Genomic DNA, 15,568 nt, shown 5'->3' on the forward strand with positions numbered 1-15,568 from the left:
GCAAAACAATGTGGCTGCTTAATATGCGATATGCAATATGTAAAGGGCCGACACGGACACTAAGGACCAAAGCAAACAAACAACAGTTTTATTATTTTATTAATAAAAAACACAAATAAAGACAGTTGTTCAAACAGTTGCAAACACAGCCCAACGTAACACATTTCATGGAGGGATTATGAACACATTAAAAAAAGAGACCAGGATCACCTCTCACCTGATGACAACTTCAGTAGACTTCTGCACACGTATCTTAAAAATAAGTGTCCCTGTATTGCAGCTGCCAATTACAACTTAGCACCTGACCAGACATTGAAATAATTTGTCTGACAGCAATAGCATACATTTCAAAGTAAAGCAGCACATGGCTCAGAGGTGTAAAAAAGGCTGTTGGGCATTTTGTATAATGCCACACTGACAGTGAATTATATTAGTATTTTCGTTGCAATATTAGTTGGCCATTTATTTGGTTGAATAAGCAATATCGCCATATTACTTTGATGTAGAAAAAAAAAAAAGTCACCACAGATTGATTGTATTGTAAAATGTCTGCTTTTACTTTAGCCCTGCTGGAATAATCTGAATATGACATTTAATAGAGGATCATAAATTGTTCAAATGTACATATTTGATGTTAAAAATCTTGTATACCTGTCCTCAATATAACACAAGTCTTCCTGCATTCATCTTCGGTTTCAAATCGATTGTCATTTCCAGCACAGCCTCCGTACCAGAACTGTGCGCATGAATTCGCCTGCTTATCATAATACCAGCGGATGTTGTACGATCGGCAGGTGCCTTGGTCCAAACTGAGATTACAGCGGGGATCGCGAACTGGAACCTCTGAGGGAGAAAAAAAAACACTCTTTGTGATGAAACAATGCATAATAAGTCAAGTGGGATTAATTGCACGCTGTACTCACCTTCAGGTAGGACCGGACTCCCCACAGGCTGCAACTGATTAGAGTTTGAAGATCCTGCAGAGGAGGATGACGATGATGAAGATGATGATGATGATGATAAGACTGCTTCATTGGAGACGGCGCTTTCCTTCACATGTGACAAAGAAGTTGTTTTGTTCACTACAACCACGCTGCTGCTGGCCCTCACATGGGCCCTCAAATCTAAATCTTCACCGTCCTCATCTTCTTCCACCTGAGTGAGACAAAAAACAATTTCAGCATTTCGTTTATTTCTGACATCAGTATTTGTAAAGCCAAATCAATCTGAGAAATGACCTGTATAGGAAGTGGATCAGCACTGATTGGAAGCGTGAAAGTGTCTCCACGGCCTCGGCTGTTGCCACGTCTCACATTGGTGATCTCCTCTTTATACGCATTGACATTTACTTCATTCTTGTTTTTTCCGTTACCACCGTTGAATCCGTTAGTATGCTGTCCGTATCCGTTATTTCCATTGATACTGACACCGTTGTTGCCATTCCAGTTCCCGTTTGTAATGCGATTGTAGATGAGGGCACCGTTTTCATCCTCGCAGAACTGGCTGATGACTTTTGACTCCAGTGCTGGAAGCAGAAAGTAAAAGATGAAGAAAAAAAAATCATACATTTTCACCTATGCTTTAATGTAGACTGTTACTGGACATAGAAATCGGTTAATTAATTTTTGATGCCAATGAACTATATTGTTAGTTGAGGAGCTTCATGAGGAAATAAGTAGTGCTTTGCCACCATCTTGTGGCATCTTGGTGCCAATGAACTTATATTTAAATGCGTTTAGGAGCTTCACGTGGATCTTGTGGCGGATTTTTACAATTTGCGGTAGAGCTGTTTATATTGTCTCTCAAATTCAGTGAGTTACAGTATATGTTTTTTTTTAGAACAATTACCACAACATTCCATTATCACCTGGCAGAGTGTTGAAGTCATCAATAAGGTACATGTGTTCACTATCAGGATCAGAGGCAATGAGATTGAGTTCTCTCAGAAACTCCGCCTGCGTCGTATCCGAAGAATTGACGATCCCCAGAGCGTACATCTCGATATTTGCGGCATGGGCCTCTCTCACGGCGATATCGAGTTTAACAGACTCTCGCTTGTCCGTCTGCCCATCGGTGATGACGATGGCGACCTTCCTGACACCTGGCCGGGCGCTGTAGAAAGCCTCCTGGGTGGCTTTTCTGATGGCGGTGCCGGTGTAGGTTCCCTCCCCCATGTAAGGCATCTTTCGGATCGCCTGCTTCACATCGTGTTTGTTCATGTAGCGGACCAAGTTGAACTCCAAATGGACGTCCAGGCTGTAGAGGACAAGGCCGATTCTCGTGGCATTGCGTCCCACTGTGGTCCGATCCACCAGCCTGGTGACGAAATCTTTGATGATTTCAAAGTTGTCGGGGCCGACGCTCTCGGAGCTGTCGATCACGAAGACGAGTTCCATTGGTCTTTCTTTGCACTTGACGCCGCATCCTGACAACATCAAAACACAGTTGCCACTTTGATTATCCCTTATATGTTACCTGATATTCCCGATACTGACACGTTAACTCATTTGCATTTCAAATATTACCATGCTCTCAAATATGTTTTTTTTCCTCTAGAGCATACAGAAGGTTTCGATGCAGCCTCTGAACTGAAGAGAATGCATGAAGCAATGGTAGTCATTACAAAAACGGCCAACAGGTGGCAGCAGAGTATAAGAGATCAACCAGGGCCATATTGCAACAAGCTGTTTCCCCCACTGTTTTAAACAGATTTGTGAATGATGATGACACTTAGCTATATTCTAATGCTAATTGCTGCAAAACGGAAACAGATAGAAATATACTTTTTTTCTTTATGAAAGAAGAAACTCTTAATCGTTCTTTTGGTAGGTTCCATGTTTTTATAGCAATAGAACACAATATTCTGTGGGCCTTGCAAAATCTGTCAAAATCCAGTAAAACAGCCGGGAGCGAAGGGGGTTGCTTCAGTGAAAATGGCTGGGAGTGAATGACTTAATTTGACTTACACTTACCACATATTTCTTTAATCAGCTTAATAATGTCCTCTCTCTAAAAAAAACAAAAAACAAACAGCATCAGAACTAAACCTTTAAAGTTTGTCAGAACAGTCAGAAATGGTTCAAAAGGAACTTACTGTAAGGCCCGCATCTCCTTTTGTTCCTGGTCTTCCCTGTTATTTGATGAAACGTAAACATATCGCAGTTATCTATATCAAAGTAAATATTCACATCTATCTATTGGGTTTTGGATTTTTACTTACTAGTTCACCAGGCAATCCGGAATCTCCCAAATCTCCCCTTGCACCTTTCATTCCCCTCTCACCCTGAGACCCACGGTCACCCTGTATCAACAAAGGACCAATCAGAAATCAGCAAGTTCGATAGAGTAGATGAGAAGCAACTGTCAAAAACAATGAAAACTCTTACTTTAGCTCCAGGAAACCCGTCTCCTCTCGGCCCTCTTGGTCCAGTCATACCTTGGGATCCAGGATCCCCCTGAAGTTAGATTAGTAGATAAACATTTTTAGTAAGGCTAAGTCCTATAAATAATTAGGATGTGAATCGGTGGTAATGTTTACCTTTGGTCCTTGAATACCCTCTCCTGGTGGTCCATTTGGGCCAGGAGGTCCTGCCCTCCCAACATTACCCTTGGAAGACATTTTCAAAAAACACAATCGATAATTCAGATTCCAGATGTTTATCAGGAGCATTTTTGTTCGGAATTGGTTCTGAAATGCGAACGCTGTCCTTTTTAAAAAATCATATTTTTAGTGGGAAATTCAAGCAATCACACAGTTTGAAGAAAATATGCATAAAATAATCTAGTGATAATCTCACCGGAGGTCCTTGTATTCCTTCTCCAGGTGGGCCGGGCAAGCCTAGCAATCCTCTAAAGCCAATGTCACCCTGGAATAGTCATGACCAAACTGATTTAAAGCAATCATTTAAAAAACATTTCAAATGAGTTTTTATATAAATAAAGTGAAACCTTTGGTCCGGGAATTCCTATCCCTTCTGGACCCGGCTCTCCTGGTAAACCTGGCATTCCTGGGAGGCCCTGGAAAAGAAACATGTCTACTATATTTAGCAATATAAAAGGTAGGCTAAGAGCGCTTATGTCTTGGTTGATGACTTTACAAACCAAAGGTCCTGGACTGCCTTCGCCTTTTGGACCAGGTGGACCATGTGGACCAGTATTACCTCGATCCCCCTGATGGAACAAAACCCAGTTGAGATGATAGCAGTAACACAATGCTGATGTATTTATAGCAGTAGCATTTACCTTTGGACCTGGAAGTCCAAGGCCTGTTTCCCCAATGTGTCCAGGGGGACCAGTGGGACCTTGATCCCCCTGAGGACAGGAAATTTAGTATTATTAGTCTAAGTAAGGTATTTCGGTGCATTTAAAGAACAACAAGCGCATTTTGTTAACCAAGATACAATACAGTTTGATTCATGAATATTCATGATCTGTGTACTCACCTTTGGACCAGTTATGGATCGTCCTGGCTGACCCGGAATGCCCTGGTGCCCTGGTACCCCACGTTCACCCTAACATGTGGATGCCGTAGTTTGCATTATTATGACAGAAACTTCATCAAGAATATTTTGATTTCTACCTTTGGACCAGAAGGTCCTGAAATCCCTGGAGGTCCATGTAACCCACGAATGCCCCTCAGACCCTGGTCCCCCTTTTAAAGGAATACCACGCATAGAGTGAATGATCTGTGCTTCAATTTGAGAGGCCAAGTACCAACTCCAAAACCAAAATACAAACCTTCTCTCCTTGAGTGCCAATTCCTGGAGGTCCTTCAGAACCTCTTGAACCGGTTAACCCGGGCTCCCCCTAAAAGGGTAAAAAGGTGAGCTACAGAGCCTTTTTCGGTAGTTAGGTTAAAATCAGGGTTGGTGTAATGTTTTCTACCTTCTGCCCAGGGGCCCCATCCTCTCCTGGAAGACCTGGTAAGCCACCTAAACCAGCAGATCCAGGTTCTCCCTATGTGATGATACATTCAGCTAAATGATATCATAGTCCATTCATTGGCATAAAAAAAAAACTTTGGAGGAGGAGTTAGTTGTTCTACCTTTGAACCAGCTTCACCAATACCTCTCTCTCCTGGCGACCCCTGCTCTCCAGGTAAACCTTGATCCCCCTAGAGAAAGAAACAGAATGTTGGGGCTTCAAAATTGTGTAAAGTATGTAGAGTATGCATTTATTGTTTGCATCCTGACGTATGCATTTTGAGAACTATTTGCACAAACCTTAGATCCAGGCAAACCCTCTCCTGGAAGCCCTCTTACTCCTGGTGGACCCCTTGGACCCTCAACTCCCTGGATCGTAAGCAAGGTTAATTTCAGTGATCCCAACTGCTAAATGCATGTGCTTAGAGTGTGAACTGATGAAAATGTAAATTGTTTTGCTGACCTTCTCTCCCTGTATACCCACTCCTGTCAGCCCAGTGAGCCCTGGGGGACCTGGGGGCCCCAGTTCACCCTGGAAGGAAAGGGTCAAAGTCATATCATACAAAAAAAATAAAAACAAAATAAAATAAAGATACAAACATGAAGTTTGGAACATATACAGTACTGAAGTCTCACTCTTTAAATAAATAAATACCGCTTATGGCCACACAAAATTCCAAGATGGTGGCCCCAAAATCCAAGATGTCAACCAAAATACAGTATTTGGTTTTCCTTTACATCTCGAATTCATTATAAATCTACTAATGTTGAATATAGTGCACGTGTGTATCTATAAGGGTTCTTGAGATAGATGTAGTTTTGCAGACTTGGGAGTGCCAAAAATAGGTTTATGAGCCAAAACTTTGAAAATATGGATTTGTTGATATGTTAATGTTTAAAAGTTAATTATAATAATGGTTATTACAGACATTTTTGGTACCAAAGAAATGTCTGTAGCTATCATAGTTCTTGATATACCGTATGTAATTTACATTACACTCTAAAAACAGTTGGGTCAAAAGTAACCCAAGTATGGGTAAAAAATGGACAAATCCTCTACTTGGGTCAATTTGACCCAACATTGAGTCAAGAAATGCGTCTTTTAGTGTAAAACGACTCATAAATATTGGTCAGATCCATTACTGGGGTCAAAAAATTGGGTCATTTTGTATAAAACAACCCAGAAAGTTGGGTCAAATTGACCCATAAAGTGGATCGGTCCATTTTTTATCCATAATTGGGTTACTTTTGACCCAAGTGTTTTTAGAGTGTAAGCATGTACTGGTATGTACTTCTGTCAAAATAGTTTTACGAGTTGACATTTTATGCTGAATATTTTTTGTTTTATTATGATATAATAATTATACGATACGATACGATATACTTTTATTTTCCCCGTGGGGAACTTTTTCCTGGACTCCGTCCAGCTGCAGTTACAGGAAAGAAAAAACAACAGGATAGAAAGAGATAAAATTATATTAAGTTACCTGTTCTCCTTTAATCCCCGCACCCTGTTGTCCTCTCGATCCCCTCGGTCCTGGAAGCCCTCGATCTCCCTACGGAGCAAAAATCATGTCGTGTTAGTTACATCAGAACCACTTGATATTTACTGGGTCCTTGCCAAGCTTGTATTGTTCTCCACTGAGACAGCAGCGTGTTGGCACCTGTTTTGCTCTTCATTCAGATGATTCCACCTGAATGGAATGGAAGTTAGTATTTATTTTTCCTTTCATTCCATCTCCTGTCGAGATGAGTCCCCTCGAGTGGGCTTTTTTCCAACACCATTGAAATGTAAACATAAAGAAGAAGCAGCTGGCAGCTAATGTCATGAAATGTAATTTAGTGCATTTGTGTGCGTGTCGGTGGCTGTTTAGAGGATTCTGAGATCAGTAGAGGAGTAACACCAGTAACACTTGTCCCAAACAGATGTGTACTGCATGTTAAATAATACTGAACCTTTGGTCCAGGAAGGCCCTCCCCCGTGGGTCCTTTTTCCCCTTGAACACCTTGAGGCCCTTGAGGTCCCTGTAAAAAAACATCATTGCTCATATGAGACACACAGAGCGTTAGTCTGAGAATTTGCTGTCACACAAATATACTGTATTATGAAGGACAATTCAGTCCAAACTCACTGGTGGACCATGTGCACCAACGCCTGCATGACCAGGAGCACCTGGGCGCCCCTGAAATCCCATGTCACCCTAGAACATTTAATCGGATGTATTAACACACTCAGAAATGTAAGGGCAGATAAACAAGTCTAGATAGAATAGACGAAGCAAAAGAAAAGACTTCAGGACCTACTTTTGGTCCAGGTATCCCAATGCCAGTTTCTCCCTGAATACCTGGAGGCCCGGGTGGTCCGCGTTCCCCCTGTCGTCGAAATTTTAAGTTATCAGTCGTCTCCTCACAAGTCAGGACATGCTTTGAGCTCAATCTGTCAGTTTCCCTCAAGTTACAATGTCTCAGCGTGTACAGTATATAACCTTGACACTGAACATCAAAAGGTCTGTCAGTGCATAAAAAGATCAAATGCTCTTGACATCTACTGTACAATTTTGGTCTAAAAAAAAAACCAACTACTGTACAATCATTTCAGAGAAATTAAGTTCACCCTGTGGCATGTTTTAGAGACTATGGAAGCTTTTTTTTTTAGTTGGATTAAATCCTACATCATTGTAACTGTTCAGTTTGGGTACTCAGCCAATGTATTACACTTCCTATCCAGCGCACTGTAAAGTTAATTAATTGTGGTTTCTTCTGCAGTGAGCGACTTGGCCATCGAGAGGCAGTATAATACAATCATGCAGACACAAACAAAGAAGAGTTTCACAACTACTGTAAGCGACTTAGTATATTCATTTGCCCGTTATAACGCCACCACGTAGATGCTAATCATTAGCCCGTCAATTTTCACATTTTAAAAACTGGATTCAAGCCAGGGTGAAAAACATAAACAATTTATTTCTGAACGTTCATTCCTTCACTATTATAATAATGAAGGGGAACATCACCAAATGCTCACTAGGGGGTCTTATCTGCATGTTAACACAAGGTGGTTGTAAAATTTCAACCTCTTGTTACAAGCTATCATAAAAAGAATTCCAAGGTAACAGAAGAGGTGCTATGTTGTTTAGAATTTTTTTAAAAAGATGCAAACCTGCTTTCCCTGTGTGCCCTCTGGTCCAATGTCTCCATGTGGTCCTGGTAGTCCCTGGACACACACAACATGCAATTAAAAAACGGGTGCATCTGACCTTGTATGTTTGAATGAGAAGTAAGATCTACATGTTTGAGGAGCAAGTTCAAAGTCAGCAGATAACATTTGCTATAATAGCTTGACATACTTATACAGCAGTAGAATAAAAAATATTATTTACATTTTCTACTCATTATTATTCTTCATTGCTGATTAGATAGCTGATTGAATATTTCTACGGCCTAACTGTGAGACAAACCGGATCCATTATGTACTCCAGTTATGAAATAATAAATGACAATGCAGGCAAAATTGGTGATTAACTCATTCACTCCCAGCCATTTTCACTGTAGCAACCACCTTTGCTCCTGGCTGTTTTACTGGATTTTGACTGATTGATGAATATTGTGTTCTATTGCTATAAAAACATGGACAAAGAAAGATTAGTCTCTTCTTTCATCAGGAAAAAAAAAATATTTCTATCAGTTTTCATTTTGCAGCAATTAGGATTAGAATATAGCTAAATTTCATCATTATTCATAAATCTGTTTAAAACAAAGGGGAAACAGCTTTGTTGCAACATGGCCCTGGCTGATCTCTTATGCTCTGCTGCCACCTGCTGGCCGTTTTTGTAATTACTACCATTGATTCACCCGTTCTTTGCAGTTCAGAGGCTGCGACAAAGCCTTCTGGTTGCTCTAGCATAAAAAACAACAACATTTAACACGTATAAATACGTCTTTGGGACACTTAAAACATTTAACATAGAACGTATTTATACGTTTTTGCAAGCAAATGAGTTAAAAAGGGGGAGCAAACTCACCCAGGAAGCAAAATTATGTACACAAAAATGACCAATTAATAAAAATCAACAAATCATAAAATTGGATTATGATTCATTTAAAATGTGTTCACTTAGCTACCTGGAATGTATGCCTAATTCTAATGTTTACCAAGAAAAAAGTTGTCTAAAATGACTTTAACAAGACTATTGTCATATGTCATGAGATCTATTCCCCGTTGTCATCATAATATCACATGTATCAGTATTTACTGACCTGCAGTCCTCTAAGTCCTCTTCCACCAATCAAACCTTCAGGACCCTGGAGCAGGTCACATGACAATAGACAGGTCAATTATGCTAATTTAAAAAAATATTACAATGAATTATTCATGTTGTCGTACGCGGTCTCCTTTGAGTCCTGGAGTGCCGCACTCTCCCCGTTCACCCTGTGAATAGAAGTTGATGCTCATGCAGACTTGAATGGAATTTGATCAAATTCACTCTTATCTGTTATCCCGATGACTCACATGCTCTCCTTTGTAACCTGGTTTTCCCTGCAAGTATATTTGATGAATTAATTCAAGAGTAAGATGCGGTAAAAATGTGCAGATTTCAATCGAACGTTAGGATTAGTTACCTCAGCACCGTCCCGGCCAGGTGTACCACTTATTCCGGCTTCGCCCTGAAATGTCAACATGATGCTGAGTCATTAGATCAACAGTTAAGTGTTTAGATAATTATTTGTCATTGCAGGGTAAATTAATCAAACAGCATGATTTGTATTATGATGTTTAGACAGAATGTGATTGGATGCAGATAATGAAAACACATAAGTCTGGCCAAATGATGGTTTACTTGTCTACATATCAATTTTCCATGTTAGTACAGTTGTGTTTGTTTAAAAAAAAAAATGTATACCTCATTTTCTGAAACCTGAAATATTTTTTTTTCTGGTAAATGTCTTAATAATAATTTCCAAGTCTTTGGAAACCAACATCAAGATAACTTGCTTCAAACTGAAAAATGGATCTCAAGTGTGCAACCCAGAATCTGAGATAAAGGTATAAATAACTCTTTAAGAGCTTGTCAGCCAGAAGGGTGAAGCCATGCGTGTGAATAGGCGCACACCTTTTGTCCTTTTAGCCCGGGGGTTCCCTCTTCTCCTGGACGGCCTTTCTTCCCCTGGGGAAGGAAACAGAATTATGGTTTTAGATTTGGCGGTTCACTTCTGGTGTTTCACTCTTTCCTTGCAATACAATAAATTCACTTAGAGCCATAAAAAGAAAAAAAAAGTGCATTTTTTGACAGGCTGAGACACCACGACAGATAATGTGTACTGTTGTTTGAGTAGGTGCAAAAGCACTTATGCCTGACATCATGAGTCACTTCTCATCTGGAGCATAAATTGGACATGAGTGGTCTCGCCCCCTCCGAGGCCGGGGGTCATTGCGTTGAAACGCACCTGGATGGATGTCAGTTGCTGTCCTCCAGACATTGCTGCTTCGTGACCATTAAACCAATAAGAGCAATTATGAGAGCAGCCTTGTCTTGAGCGGAATGTCAAGAATCCCTCCGTGGAGAAAGCACCTGGTTAACGGCCGCGCGACTGTCTGTCAGCGTGCCGTGATTATTTGCCAGCTTGCTTGAATGGAAGTTTGCATAAGCGTCTATGTGGGTGTGCAAGTGCAGGGTTGAGATAATCTAGTGCCATCATGCACAAAGGTAACTAATAATGCATAGGTTTGCACATGCTGACGCCTAGGCAAGGACAAAAAAAGAAGAAGAAAAAGATCAATATTCTGTACCGCCTGGTGACTTTGTGCCCAAATAGCGTCCAATATGTTTGTGTAGCGTGTTTAGTAAGTTAACTCTAATTGAAGTAGATAAATAAACTGCCTTTCATATTAATTTATGATTCATTTATAAGACAAAAAAATCGACTTGCTTATTTCACTGTAAGAGGTATTACAGTATTTTTTTATTTTTATTATTGTGGTTGTAGTTTACAGTAGTATAGACTACTTTTGTGTGTTTCTAATGTTTTACTGTTCTCATTAGCAAAATATGGCAATCAAAACATAATGACTACTCCTTCCGACAGTATCAATCAAAAGTGAAAATTGCAATCTTTGTAAAGGTAGGATTTGTGTACTAATGAAGTGAATGGTTGGCATATATTGCTTTTGTAAAATGCCTACAGCGAGCATTTAACATGATTGTTGAAACACGTGCAATTGCCATTCACACAAAAGCTTAGGGGGGAAAAACTGTCTTGAGGGCATGTCGACATCTGACACTTAAAAAAAAGTTGATACTCACCGCAGGCCCACTGGGGCCCCTCTCGCCTTTTTCACAGGCACACTTCTGGGTCAGTGGGCACTGGGGGAAAAAAAGAAAGAGAATCGATACATAATATCAGCTTTTGAATCAGTATTTCTATTTCTTTTAGCAAGTGTAATTTGTTTCAAAGGAAAGCGATACTTACGCCTTCATCAGCAAGGTCACTCTGCAAATAAAAGCAAACATAATTTTTAAATTACATTTGTATTCATGTTCATTTATTGATTACTTATATTAAGATAAGTTTGTGGTGATCCACAGTTAATGATAAATGAATGATTCCTATTGGGGAAATTCAGGTCTTAGAGCAAGCAGTGTTAGGTAAAGCAGCATACAGCAGATTGTTTAAAACAAATTAAAGTAATAATAAATATAACCATACATAGAAACTGGTATACACAACAACTTTTGAAAAATATATTTTATATATTTTAATTATTAATTATATATTTTAGATTTAATTAAAATTTTAATTAAAACATTTTTTTTTAAATAATTTTATAAATAAGAGAATGAAGATGTCATACTATTTTTAAAACAGAAAAAAAAAATAATAATCCAGGCTATAGAGGTTTCCTTTAATTTGTTTTTCATCAGTTAACTTCTATAAATAAATACATCAATACATAATTATCTACACAAGCCTTCTGTAATCGAAAGCAAAAAAGGTGCCTTCAAAGACATGTACTCACAATCGTAGTAGCAATTTTTTCAACGATGTCTTTGTCCTGCAAATTGTGGAGGAACTGGGTCGTAGGAGAGCTGGCGAGGAGGCGGAGTTGAGCCACGTTGGAGGGTTCGTTGGCGGTCCTGGTAATGCCCAGTGTGAAGAACTGGACACCCTGGTTCTTGGCCTCGGCGACAGCAGAGAAAATATCCGGGTTCCTCGGGTGGGAGGAGCCATCAGTGAGGAGCACAGCTACTTTAACGCTGCCCGGGCTGGACTCCTCTTGGTAGATCTTGGTCATGTTGGTGATGGCGTACGTGGTGTAGGTGCCATGGCCGATGTAAACGATGGGAGCGATGCGGTTCTTGAAGTTCTCCGTGCCCCTCCAGTCGTTAAATCTTTGCTCAGTGATGACTGTGCTGCTGTACTGGAGCAGTGCCACCCTCAGACTCAAGCTGCGGCCCGTCTGCAGTTTTACGCCTTGGAGTCGATCCACCAAGTTCATAGCAAACTGCTTCTCCTGCTCATGGTTGTCTTTGGCACTCTCAGAGCTGTCCAGCAGAAAGGAGAGCTCCAAGCTGCAGTCCTCATCCAGGATGGCTGCGTGAAGAAAAGAGAGGAGTCTCTTGAAACACTTTTTACTCAAGGATAGGTTATCAAATTAGGTTCCTTAAACCAGTAAATTAGTGCGCCGTGAACAGACTACGAAAAATCGTATTCAAATGAATTGTGAGTTTTTAATCAAGAGCATAAACGTCAAATAGACAAAAAAATATAAAAGAGGAATGTGCAAATGCAGATATTGCCCAACAGTATCAAAACATTAAAACATGAACAACAATCAATTAAATACTTATTCAAATAGTCGTGTTTAAAATTGAGTTCTTGTGGGCTGAAATATCAAACATTTTCAACAAATAGACTCTGCAAGAAATGATAGATTGACCAAAAATAAAAGTATTGTGCAGAATGTAGTTCAATTTAATGGAGTAAATGTACTATTTATTTTGAACATAAATACTTGAGTGCAAGGAAAAACGTATGTTCCATTGAAATTACTGGATACAAAACGTGACAAAAGTAAACGCAATGGAGTGAATGTAATACTTTACTACATACTGCGGGAGATCATCAAATGTGCTATCAGAAAAGATCCAATTTAACTTTATTTTATTCTCACCAAAAGTAACAAACAAACAAACACTGTATCTTTCTTTATCAATCTATGACAGTCACGTATAGCAACAGGCAGAAAAATTTAATGCACTTCCACTAGATGGCAGAAGGTCAAATTCACCTTCACTTCACGTTGCTATTCGTAGGACAGAATGATAGAATTCTTATTGTGAAATGAGATTTTTCTTATGTAAGACTTTTCCACATTCATTCATTACATTATATACATTGCAGATAGATAGATAGGTTGACTGATTGCTTACCTTGCCCATCATAAATATTTGCAGCCATTGTTTTCGTGTGAGATTTTGCTCTCCTGTTATCATGCAAATCTTGAGCCCAGACACAAGTCAGCGCTGTGGCCAACAGCATCGATTCCAAAAAGAGGAACATCCTAGTCTCCATTACAAATAAAAGAATAGCACGTCAATGACAAACTAAATGCATGCAAAATGGAAAGCGTCCAAAGAGAACAGACTTCACTGTTCAACCTACTTTGAGATGTTGCAGTATTTCAGTATTTGGACCTGCGGGGCCAGCAGATGGACCACGTTGTATGAAAAGCAGCGGTTATCTCATTTAGCATCCATCAGCAGCAACGGTGATGTCGACCTTCTTGGAAGCAGAGTCAAAGAACCTGGACTATGTGCACTTCTTTTATAAGCGAGAACCACCCAACCAATTCAATGGATTCTTGCTCATGCAGACTCCCCTCTCTCGCCTCAGGGCGCAAGAAGGCAGGAATATGTTCCCAAGCATGACGTGTTGGACGTTGGAATTTTAGACACTTGAAATTCCACATTTGAAATTTTGAAAGTCATCAACTTTTTTCTCACTTTAGTTTATTGGACATTGTGTGAAATAAAAAAGGTTGTAGAAAATGTGATTCTAAATGACTTAATGCTCTCACTGTACACTTCAATGAGTTCCAATACAACAGCCAGATTTACATATTGATTGACACTGTTACAGAAGTGCACGCATCATTGTGGGAGTTGTTTATGACTTTTTGGTTACCTTTTATCGATTCGTCCATCCATCCATCAGTTTTCTATACCGCTTGCCGTATGCCCTGAATTGGTTGCAGCGCCTTTTGTTGCTATATGAGGGACAAAATATTACATATTACATACTAACATACACATATGTTGGTTAAAACAATAATAATAAGAATTAAAACATAAATAGCGCTCTGCTAAAAGGCCTAGTGGTAAAATGATAGTAATTATAATAAATGTAAGCATTACATTCCTCAGCTGGGAGATTCTAAAGGTTAAGAGGCCAACCTGGCAATGACCTAGTTACCTTTGCACTGAGGCCGGAACAGTCCTGAATGGAGAAAGTAGGTTAAAAGGGTGAAGGTGTTAAATTAATCTTGAAAAGCCACTGGGTGCCGAAGGTCAAAAACAAACCAAAACAAGTTGGTGAAACTATTGTGTTTGGAATCTAAACTTGACTTTGTTTCCTTCAAAAAATCAATGAATGAAAAAACAAAGGCTGTTTGTTTTCCCCCAAAGGAAACAACAGCTACAGGCCTTCTTTTCACCTTCCGACCTCGATAGATGACCATCACTGACCTTTCGGTGTCCTCCGCCCACGGTGGTTGGTCCGGTGTACACTGCGGGCGATGGATTCAAGGAGCTTTCTGCCCACTGTTTCCAGGTGAGGAGGATTTGTATTGCGAAGCTGCAGGCAAGAAGTAATTAGAGGAGACCGTGTGACACAAAAGAATGTTTCGCTGAATGAATGATAGGTTGGCAAAATCCACCCAGTTGCTCTACTATGATAAACAACATGCAGCCATTTATCTTTTATACGTGCTGTGACAGTATTTCTTGGTTGAGAAAAAAATAATAGCCATTCTCAACACCCACCTCTTGTTTTATGGTCCTGACGATTTGAATGATTACAGTAATACAGTATACAATATTCTGTACACCTGTGAATGGAAGTCTGCCTCCATGCGTCACTCCAGGGTTGTTGTAGCTCACCTCTCAACTTAAATCAGATGGAATAGTCTCCAGCTTTCCTATGACCCTGAACAAGGTTAGACAGGATGACATAACTACAATCCATTTGAAAAATGCATTTTTGTTGAATGCATTTAAACAAGGGATGCACCTCTACCACTTTTTTTCAGACCGAGAACAAGAACTTACCGTTGCCGTTGCAAATGACCGCTACTTGATTATGTCTTGCATTTGTGATGAAAATGTTTTTTATTTTAATCAAATTTGGTTTAAAAACACAAAATAAATGTTCATGAACCTGGATACGCTTCACTCAAATATAACACTCAGAGTAACAAAAAAAATGTGCTCGTGGCATAAATTTGAAGTTAAAGTAAACCTAGACTGCCAAATGAAAATGTTTTTCTTTTCTTTTTTACCCGACACTTTTTTTTTACCGAATGTGACGTCATTAATTAGTGTCTCGAGTCCAGAGCCGTATGCTAGTACCGCCCTCGTGCGGCAAGGCTG

General features: G+C 39.7%; 1 protein-coding gene across 8 annotated transcripts; it reads right to left on the reverse strand.

The window, feature by feature from the left end:
• Positions 1–81: 81 nt before the first annotated feature.
• Positions 82–15,473, reverse strand: col28a2a (collagen, type XXVIII, alpha 2a). Of its 8 annotated transcripts, XM_086091760.1 has the most exons (40): positions 15,248–15,473; positions 14,963–15,125; positions 14,666–14,774; positions 14,394–14,417; positions 14,106–14,187; positions 13,584–13,615; positions 13,352–13,487; positions 11,938–12,512; positions 11,391–11,411; positions 11,225–11,284; positions 10,034–10,087; positions 9,543–9,587; positions 9,433–9,459; positions 9,307–9,351; positions 9,180–9,224; positions 8,083–8,136; positions 7,227–7,295; positions 7,055–7,123; positions 6,879–6,947; positions 6,410–6,478; positions 5,386–5,454; positions 5,223–5,291; positions 5,045–5,113; positions 4,885–4,956; positions 4,738–4,806; positions 4,580–4,651; positions 4,443–4,511; positions 4,243–4,311; positions 4,102–4,170; positions 3,949–4,017; positions 3,798–3,866; positions 3,539–3,607; positions 3,387–3,455; positions 3,221–3,301; positions 3,095–3,130; positions 2,973–3,009; positions 1,868–2,425; positions 1,239–1,525; positions 924–1,155; positions 82–843 (listed from the first exon to the last, which is right to left on the reverse strand). In XM_086091760.1, exons 5-40 carry the CDS (start codon positions 14,122–14,124, stop codon positions 635–637), a joined length of 3,732 nt encoding a protein of 1,243 aa, XP_085947886.1. In that variant the 5' UTR covers positions 14,125–14,187; positions 14,394–14,417; positions 14,666–14,774; positions 14,963–15,125; positions 15,248–15,473; the 3' UTR covers positions 82–634. The 8 variants fall into 8 exon arrangements, with proteins under 8 accessions (XP_085947886.1, XP_085947887.1, XP_085947888.1 ...); XM_086091761.1 differs by lacking the exon at positions 14,394–14,417 and having other exon boundaries at positions 14,963–15,117; XM_086091762.1 differs by lacking the exon at positions 14,394–14,417 and having other exon boundaries at positions 15,028–15,125.
• Between the last annotated feature and the right edge of the window lie 95 nt (positions 15,474–15,568).

The sequence above is a fragment of the Leptonotus elevatus genome, chromosome 12, assembly GCF_054856555.1.
Source record: "Leptonotus elevatus isolate MCC_2025b chromosome 12, RoL_Lele_1.0, whole genome shotgun sequence".
NCBI lineage: Eukaryota > Metazoa > Chordata > Actinopteri > Syngnathiformes > Syngnathidae > Leptonotus > Leptonotus elevatus.

Coding starts and splice junctions, on each gene's coding strand:
- col28a2a (XM_086091761.1), bottom strand. Junction 8,137..9,179: donor GAGGACTTAGAGGACTGCAG/GTCAGTAAATAC, acceptor GTGTGTGTCCAG/GGACTACCAGGACCACATGG. Junction 6,948..7,054: donor TTGGTGCACATGGTCCACCA/GTGAGTTTGGAC, acceptor GTTTTTTTACAG/GGACCTCAAGGGCCTCAAGG.